The following is a 9,380-nucleotide window of genomic DNA, read 5'->3' on the forward strand; positions in this document are numbered from 1 at the left end:
AGAAGGCAACAAACAGAACAAACTTCAACTTAAAATAGCTGCAAAGTATGATCAGAAAAAAAAGGCAATAAACAGAACAAACTTCAACGTCAAACAGAAGACTCTGTGCACTATGTAGCATGATATAGCATAGTATGATCAACTTTGTAATCTCGTTGCTCATCTGAGGAATGAAACTCAGGCGTGGTCCCTTGTGCGGAAAAATAGCATAGTATGATCAGGAAAAATTTCCTTGGAAATAAGGGCCTGATTGGTTTGTGGCCAAAATCTGTCCTACCAAAACATGGGCTGGCCAAATCATGGGCATGCCAAATTTATTGGCCAAAACATGGGCAAGAATTTTTGGATAGCACTTGGTTGGATGCCAAAACATGCGCAAGAATTTTTGGATAGCACTTGGTTGGGTGCCAAAACATGGGCAAGAATTTTTGGATAGTACTTGCTTGGGTGCTAAAATATAACAGCCAAAATTTTGGCCGCCAACTAATTTTGATGTCAAAATACCTATGCCACTTGCCACTGTCCATGATTCATGCTATCATATAATATTAGAACATGTCATTTACATAACAACTGTTCGGGCCTACTGATGATATATTTACATATTATACAAATGAGTTCATGAAGTCCAGCCACCTTGATCAACACAAAATAATATTATGCTGGAGGAGTACATCTTTCCTGACCACCTACAGTAGTTCTACGTCGCACAAGTTACAGAAACATGCTCCTGTCAACCGACAACACTTCCAAAATAGCATAAGCAAGTGCATCGATATGACGTCCACCTACAGCACGTCCAAAATACCAAAAGCTGCAGCATCCATATTCACTTAGAGCTACCATATTCACATGCATACCCACCACTAGCACCATACTTGGCACCTAAGTAATCAGTTACCCAGGATCCAAATGACTGATCAGATGCAGCATTCAAGTAGTTGCGCAAGTACATCTGCTCCGGCTTGGAAAGAAAGGTTGCAATATCAACCTTATCCCGTGGTAGGAAAGGTATATCCTCAATACGCTTCCAAAGATTAGCATAAGGATCAGCAGGTGCAGGGGCACTGGATGCAACAGAATTGGCCAGCATGACAATACTTGATGCAATTTTATCATTCTCTAGTGCGTTGGCACGTTTTTCTTTGCGCTTTCGAAGCTTCTTCATAGGCGATTTCATGTTTTTTTGCTTGAGACTAGAACTGAAGGCTAGATCAGGTGAATTGCTACGAGCAATAGTGTCAGAATCATTCTCACCATGCTCAACAGTAAATGAATCATCAGTCTCTGTTTCAGATCTATCATCTTCTGCATCTGAAGTGTATTGGTCAATAGCTAAGGATCCATTAGCTTGGCCAGATTCTCCAAATAGCTCTTCCATGAGCTGGAAGAATTTGATAGGTCGAGTAAGATAGTTGTATTTCAAAGTCTGCAATAAATACTAACCAGTGAGTCCAAAACATGAACTCAGAAACTAAGTACACATTATTGCAAAAGCTAGTGACTATGTACATGTCATAGTGAATTTTCGTCACCATAAATGTATGCAACAGAAAAACTTACCCCAAGCTTGGAAGGTGGTTTCTCTGAATATGGTAGATTGAACTTGCGAGACGCTGCATCAAAACCATTGCCACTCTTGGCCAAAGCTTGGCTTATCCAGTTCCACTTCTCCTTTAATGCCCTGAACTGACGATAAGCTTGATGTCTGGTAGCTCCTATTCCAAATCTGGCATTCAAAGCTTCTACACACAGATGATGGTGGTGTTGCTTCCACCTAAAGGTAGCAGGTTTGTCCTTTTGGTAGTCAACATACCACTGAAGCATAAACTCAGTGCTGTCATCAGTCCATGTTTTGTACTTCTCACGATATACAACATCAGCACTTCCAACTTTGTTTTTCTTAACCATGCTATAAATGAAAGTTCACAATAAGTTTCAAACCATATTAAGTATATAACAGACGATGTTGTGGTTGAACAGAAGAAAGTTACACCACTAAGCAAACATATTATTAAATTGCAAAGCACAAGTTCAGTGCTATTGTATACAGACCAAATGGCTACACAGCCACCAAAGTACACAAACAGAAACGATATTAACTGTCCAAACTAACCCAAAAGATGGCAGCTGCAGCTAATACACACTAATTTTCAACGGTAACATTATTGTTAAGTCTATCATTCCACATCTGCTGGGCAATTGAATCACGCTTGGTAGCCCACTCACGTACATCAGCCTCTCGATCGGTGACACGATTTCTACTCCTAGGTAGATGGCCATACCAAGTTGGCTCATCATATATGAACTCATCAGCTCCATCATCCAGTATCCAATTATGAAGGGCACAACAGGCAATGACCACCTTTGGCTGTGACTTCAGGGGTATGAATGGCTTGTTACTAAGAATTTTGAAGCGATTCTTGAGAGCGCCAAATGCCCCCTCAACTGTTGTCCTAAGTTGGGAATGGCGATGATTGAAAAGCTCTTTTGGACATTTTGGGTCATGGGCTCCGTGAAACTCTTTTAGGTGATAGCGAACACCGCGATAGGGTGGCACTATGCCTGGCCTAGTGGCATACCCAGCATCAGCCAAATAGAATTTCCCTACAACCAAAGTTAAAATAGCGTATATTGTTAGTTTACGATGTTGATACCATGTACCATTTTTCAAAATTCATTAATACCTTCTGGGATTTTGAGCCCATTTGGACGAGTCAGGGCATCATGCAAAATGAGAATCATGAGCAGACCCCTCCCACCCAGCTAGGACATAAGTGAAGTGCAGATCAAAGTCGACAACTGCTAAGACATTTTGTGTGGGGTACGACTTGCGCCCCCTAAACCTATCCACAAATTTAGCAGGCGCACATGCCCTGATGTGAGTGCCATCAAGTGCCCCTAAACATCCCTATGTACAATGACAAAAACTTATGTCAAGCATTTTTGCATATAAGTTGTTAAAAAAATATGTCCATGCACTTCTGAGAGTTACCTCAAAATATGGATAAAATCTGTTTGGGCTGTTGGTGATCTTAGGATGTGTGGAAGTTGATCTAATATAAATTAGTTCAGGAGCCAACTTCACAAGGGCACGTAAGACGACGTTAAAATACCTACTAACTGTCCATCCAGATCTCCACTGTGCAATGGCTACAGAGGAGTGTGTGTGACATTGCCCAGCAATCTTCAAAAACATAGCCACTTTCTCCTCCACTGAAACATGAAATGTATCAAGTAATAGCCCCCTGTCCCTAAGCCCAGAACAAAGCTTGTAGAACACAGACCGGGCAATCCTCAGCTCGCGCATACATATTCCGTCAGAGGTGTCAACCAACCTAATTAGTTCACTACTACGCCAGATATCCCTCTGCATAAGAGGAGCATACTTTACACGTTTGGCTCTAGTCCTCTTGTCATTTTGGTTCCTCCACCAGAAGACCAACAGTAGAACAAGAACAGCTAGGGCCTTTTGCCTCCACATACAGTAATAAAGGAATTCATGATGATTATTGTCCATCTATGTACATGCCTATATCCAACATCCACAAGCAAAAAGAAAAAAAAGAGAGGCTGCAAATCATATATCACCAGCCAAGTAAAACATTGTTGAAATAATAAATGACACAGGAAGAACTAGTGCATAGCATAGATCAGCAGCCAATAAATTGATTCTCTTTGGTAAACACATTAACTGAAATATTGTCCATCAAGCGTGAATAAATTTACGGTAATGATAATAAAAAATATACTAAGATATCTACTTGTCTGCTAATACTTTCACATTATGATAATTTTGTTAGGACTTCACAAAATACTTATTTAAATTATATGAGAAGCTGAGGATTTCTTTGCAAGGTCTGCACAGAATATGAGCAGGATACTATGGCTTTGGGTGGCCAGTGTCTTACCTATGATACTATGGCAAGTGCTCAGGCTTTAGACAAGTAAATCAGAACCAAAAAGCTAGCTGTAATTGGTAAATAGCACTGGATAAAGGTCTCAAGAAATGCTATCAATGGAGAGGTGCAGACAACCTGAAGGAAGTGGACGGACAAACACCTGATGGAAAATATTTGGACAGTTTGAAGTGGTTAGCCATCGGAAGTCTGAAATCTAACACAAGAAATTTTATGGGATTATGCAGTTGGTAATTCGTGGAGCTACATCTGAAACCAGTAGGACTAGAAAATAATTTACAGTCCAAACTGCAGGCCATCATGCTGCCCAGGTGGCTACGCAACAAAATACTCCATCCAGCAATCCCTCACGCTCCCTAACAATCCATACTGATGAAAAAAGCAAATAATGTCCTTTTGTTTCGATCTGAAGTTTGAACAGAGAAAGGATTTCGTAGAAATGTACCTTAATCTTTGGACCAACAGATCTTGTAGCTGTCGATTCAGTTCACGAATGTTTTCGTCAGCACTTTGGTGCAGTGGATCTGTAAACAGAAGATAATTTAGAAAGTTAAATCTAGAAAATTGATGGTTGTAGTGGAGGAACACATGCTAGTTGGAATAGATGGATTGATTGGAGAGGTGAGTGCACCAGATCAACGGAGATACCCCAGGTCCTCAAATGATGAAAAGATTTTATTTCCTATCCCATCTGTACTTGAGGTAGGGCCCTTTGATCTGCGATGGGAATGAGTGGTGGAAGTCCGGTGCTTTGTTGTTGACTCGAGGAGAAGAGATGGTGGGGGGCTCCGGGGCTAGTTGCGCTGCGAGAGGGGAGGAGGCTGGCTGCTCTGCGACCTGCGAGAGGAGGAGGCTGCGCTGCAATAGTTAAGGGAGGGAAGAGGGAGCCTGGCCACGTCAGCCAAAACGTCGGCAACGTGAACACTACCGTCCTGCCCAGAAAGTTCGGCGCGCCTACGTTTTGGTTTTGAACCAAACGAGCGCCAATTTTTGGGTCCGTCCTAACTTTGGCAGGGCAGGTTTTGGCTCTAAACCAATCAGGCCCTAAAGCCTTCATTTACTAATTGTTCTCTATTGGAGAAATTGGAAATTAAACTGAAGTCCTTGAATGTATATATGTTTGCTGAAAATGAACATGTAGAATGTCATGGCTGTGAGAAGCAATTTACCTCAGTTCAGTAATCTTGCTGCCGCCCTGTGGTGTGGTCAGCAGGGGCGGATCCCGTGGGGGGCCCCCAACAACTTTCAACCATGGATAAAGAAGGGGAAGAAGAAAAGGAGGAGGAAGAAGAAGACAGAGAGAGGAGGAGGAAGAAGAGGAAAATGAGCCCCCCCCCCCCCTAATTTTGCATCCTAGATCCGCCACTGGTGGTTGGTGGTTCAGTGAGGAATGGGTGCCCCCTCCCTGCTCCTTAATTATGAGATAGCTAATATTTTGAGTAACCAAGAGCAGCTTTCCTTTTGAGGTCTGGGTTATCCATGGTTGACCAAGCATGCACGAACAATGCAGGGCTACATAGGAATTGAAGACTCTTGTGGTTATAGCTGTACCTGTTCAAACAAACTGCAAGATAAAGAAGATGCAATTATGATTACCTGATAGCGATGCATAGTAGTGCAGCAGGGGGAGAGGGGAAAAAATGAGAGCAGGGGAAATTAATTAAAATGAAAAGTTAACATCTCTACTAGAAGCTACTACTCTCAACTTCCTAATATTGCATTGTTGGAAAAATTCAGATGAACCGAGACCTCAAGTGGAGACAGTTCAGTCGTAGAGAAATGAATAATATCTATGCGATCTCTATTAGAGTAACACCTATTCCATGTTCATACACAATGTTTACCTGACTTCTTTTGTGCCATGTAATTGTCAAGTTCCTCGCAGCTTGTTTCATTAGTCATTCATATAACTCCATTAGATTATCTTCTTTCCCCATTTATTAAGGTTTTAAAATTTAAACCAGCTTTTCTCCCAATCTAATCAGTCACTTGATAGTGAGCTTTTCGGTATTGCTCTATCTCTAGTTACTTGAAGAACAGTAAAAGAGAGATAACTACTGATGCCATATGAGAACAGATAGTTCTGGTACACCGCAGTTTGTAACTGTGCATTTGATGCATGATAATATTGAACCATTAACACAGAGTAATACAGAAACAGGAAATTGCATCTATTGGTTTGCATACCTTGCTTTAGTTGCTCGCTCCTGCTGGCCGCTGCTTGAGGCTTTAAGCTTTTGCCCTGCTAACCAACCACTGCAACTGGTGGCTAGTGATCCGGCGGTGTGGCCTGCAACAAGCGCCAGCCTATCGCTTGGGCGTCCTTCGCGCCGCCTCTGTGACGCTGACCTCGTGAGCCTCGCCCGCGCGCCATGCATTCTGACTAGAGAGGCATCGCAGGCGCCGCTAGAAGAGCAGGAGCTGTGAGGCCGAGAGCTGCGGGGCAACGAGCCGCCCGTAGAAGAGGCAGCCACCACACCGGCCGCTCATCTCCGCAGCACCGTGCAGATCCACCCCACGCCGCTGCTCGCCCCAGCGTCGCCGTCGATCGGGCCGGCCCCAAGTTGTAATCTCCCCGATACTCCAACAGTGTGAACCCAATTCAAGATCTGGAAACGATACAATCAGCAACCTTATCCACATCTAGGACATCAAGCCGATCGAAGAGGCAGAGAAGGGCGGGCGTCGGAAGCGCGGGAGAAGTCGAGGAGACGGGGGAGAGGGCGAGGTGGACGGGTGCGTTACCTTCCCCACGGTGACGATGTAGCGGACGTGCTGGTCCGCAGCGAGCTCCGCCATGGCCGCCTCGCTCCGCTCCCGCTCCTGCCTTGCCTTCGGAGTCTGAACTGAACCCCTCCGCGACGGCTGCCAAATTCCCATCCCATCCAGGGGCCTACATGCAAATAATAGGGTCCTTTTTGCAAATATTCGGATCGCAACTATTAATCGCGATCCGAATTAGGGGGATATATGTAAATACTGGGGTCCCTTTTGCAAATATTCAGATCGTGATTAATCGCGATCCAAACTAGGGGTCTGTATGAAAAATTAATGGATTTTTTGCAAATACTCGGATCTAAATCAGGGGGCGTTCTGAAAATCTTCCATCAGCGGCAGCGCAGGAGTCAGCGGAGCTGAGGAGCTCGCGGATCAGCTCCCCCGGCAGACCCTCAGCGTCGATCACCTTAGGCCCCATTTAGATCACTTCAAAGTTCCAAATTTTTACACTGATGAATCTTTTAAGCCTCCATCACATTAATTTTAGGACACATGCATGGAGCAGTAAATGTATGTAAAAAAAATAACTAATTGCACAGTTTAATTGTACATCACGAGACGAATCTTTTAAGTCTAGTTAGTTCATGATTAGATAAAATTTGTCAAATACAAACGAAAACGCTACAGTAGCAAAAAGTTCCAAATGTTATAAAGATTTACAATCTAAACACCCCCTTATACCCTTCGCCGCCTCCTCCATGTACCAGAGTATCTCGCTCCAAGCCTCCTGCTCCCTGTATCAGAGTATCTCGCTCCAAGCCTGCAACGGGCACAGGCATAGACAGCCGACTTTCCATTCCCTGCGTGACGCGCGAATCGGAGCTTGCTTTCCTCCATGATTTCATTGGATCGCCAGCACATGCCCGAGATCGACGTCGTCATCTGGGAGAGGGAGGCACCGGGACATCTCGTGTGCTGCGGAGGTCGGCCATGATGGTCGCAATGAGTGGCCGGCGAGGTGAGTGTTCCAGTTCATGCGCTGGCGCGTCTCATCAGCCATCATCGATTGTGTATTTAGGGTGCGTTTAGTTCAGCTGTGAGCTGTGAAAAAGCTGCGGTGAGCTGTGAAAAAGCTGTTGTGAGCTGGTAGCTGTGAAAAAGCTGAACGTCGTTTGGTTCAACCTGCTGTGAAAAAACTGAAAATCCATAAAATGTCTGTAATGCCCCTGAGACCCAGATTTGTCATTTATATACAATATAATCGCAACTACAAGTCACGCAATGGAATGGAAAATTATCACACATGGGTAAAAAAAAGTATCTTTCTATCTCCTACATGCTATCTTTCTTCCTGCCTCAACAAAAGCAACACACGCCTCTCCAGATCGAGCTCCATGGTGCTCCAGCACACGCGCTCTGCCCCTGCTTGCTCTAGCGCAAGTTCTCTTGTGCGCTCCGCGACCCACGCAGACCACAACGACGGGAAGGGAGCAAGTGAGGGCGAGATCCTGCGGACGACGAGGGGACGGACTAGCTCCTGCGGCCGACGAGGGGAGGGTCAAGCACGGCGATGGGAGGGGCGTGTGCCAGTGAGAGGAAGGGAGCAGGCTACGGCGACGGGAAGCTAGGGAGCTGCGACGGAGAGAGCTCAGGGAGGCCACAGCGATGGGAAGGGAGCAGCGCCAGCAAGGGGAAGGGAGCAGGCGCTCAACCTAGCTACGCCGTCGGTGTCTCGCTCGGTTCGGGGAAGAAAGCCACGGGAGGGAGAAAAAGAACCGAAGCGGTACGCAACTAGGGAGTGGCAGGCGGGTAAATTTCGGCTCAACGCAGCAAAAGCAGGGGGCGAGCTGCTTTTCCATTTGTACGTGCAAACGCAGCCGCGTTGATAAAAGCTGCTGCGGTGTTGGACCCCTTTGGTTTAGCTTATGCGTTTTCAACGCAAAAGCAACCCCAAAACGCTGAACCAAACGGAGCGACAAAGACAACATTTTGATGACTCAGGGAAGCAGTTCTGTACTTGTGTGACCTTGGTCGTCCTGGTTGAGAACGGGCAACAGCCAAAAAGAAAAAGAAATCCTATCGGTTACTTTTATCCTCATGTAATTCAATTGGAAAATGGAAGCAATTCCAAAGTATTGGTTGACACACATTCCCTCCACCAAATTGTAGCAGTCAGCATTTTTACAGCCACCGAAAGGAGCTGAGAGAAAATAAAAACTGATCGCTGGCCTGAAACTTTCTGATCAGTTCACACGGTCGCCGTCCAATCCTGTTTCGTTCCTTTGCGAGTTCGCGACTTCGTGTCCTCCGGCTCTTCCAGGGATGAGGGATGCATGGTTGTGGGCTAGTCAGACAATGAAGTGTACTGTATTTTTTACGGTGCATACAGTCCCAATCACAGCCGCTGCAGCTAGACACGAGGCTTCTGCGCCGTACAAATGAGCAGCAACTTACACGTCCTGCCTGCCCATGCCTTAGTTAGGATTGGACGAGCAATCGACAACACATCATACACCATGCATGAACAGACGTGCTAACTAGAAGCAACAGTGTTCGAGAGTCAAGACCAGAACCATAAGCAAATTAAGCTACGCTGCAGATTGGATTCGGGACCTGGATGATCTGTTGTCGCTGTATCAGTCACTGTATCACTGATCAGAGGAGGATGCTAGCTAGCTGATTAATTCCCCTTTTCCTTTTTGTTGTTTGTTGTATCGTGGTGTAGTTAATTGGTTGTTTTTG

General features: G+C 45.2%; 1 protein-coding gene across 17 annotated transcripts; it reads right to left on the reverse strand.

Annotated features, from left to right (window-relative positions):
* Positions 1–520: 520 nt before the first annotated feature.
* LOC112889240 lies at positions 521–6,799 on the reverse strand. 17 transcript variants are annotated; one of them, XM_025955775.1, is made up of 9 exons: positions 6,666–6,799; positions 6,108–6,529; positions 5,090–5,484; positions 4,552–4,773; positions 4,366–4,444; positions 2,996–4,289; positions 2,688–2,911; positions 1,564–2,607; positions 521–1,429 (listed from the first exon to the last, which is right to left on the reverse strand). In XM_025955775.1, the coding sequence occupies exons 8-9, from the start codon at positions 1,909–1,911 to the stop codon at positions 830–832; spliced, it is 948 nt and encodes a 315-aa protein (XP_025811560.1). In that variant the 5' UTR covers positions 1,912–2,607; positions 2,688–2,911; positions 2,996–4,289; positions 4,366–4,444; positions 4,552–4,773; positions 5,090–5,484; positions 6,108–6,529; positions 6,666–6,799; the 3' UTR covers positions 521–829. The 17 variants fall into 17 exon arrangements, with proteins under 17 accessions (XP_025811560.1, XP_025811557.1, XP_025811555.1 ...); XM_025955772.1 differs by lacking the exon at positions 2,688–2,911 and having other exon boundaries at positions 1,564–1,912; positions 4,038–4,289; positions 4,552–4,757; positions 5,472–5,484; XM_025955770.1 differs by lacking the exon at positions 2,688–2,911 and having other exon boundaries at positions 1,564–1,912; positions 4,038–4,289; positions 5,472–5,484.
* Between the last annotated feature and the right edge of the window lie 2,581 nt (positions 6,800–9,380).

This window comes from Panicum hallii, chromosome 4, assembly GCF_002211085.1.
Source record: "Panicum hallii strain FIL2 chromosome 4, PHallii_v3.1, whole genome shotgun sequence".
Lineage (NCBI taxonomy): Eukaryota > Viridiplantae > Streptophyta > Magnoliopsida > Poales > Poaceae > Panicum > Panicum hallii.

Excerpts from the sequence above, each read along its gene's own strand:
- LOC112889240 (XM_025955763.1), bottom strand. The coding sequence starts at position 5,415 with ATGCTTGGTCAACCATGGATAACCCAGACCTCAAAAGGAAAGCTGCTC. Across the intron at positions 1,913-5,089 it reads AGCAAGATTACTGAACTGAG|CATGGTTAAGAAAAACAAAG; the intron begins GTAAATTGCTTC and ends TTTCATTTATAG. Across the intron at positions 1,430-1,563 it reads AACCACCTTCCAAGCTTGGG|ACTTTGAAATACAACTATCT; the intron begins GTAAGTTTTTCT and ends TATTTATTGCAG.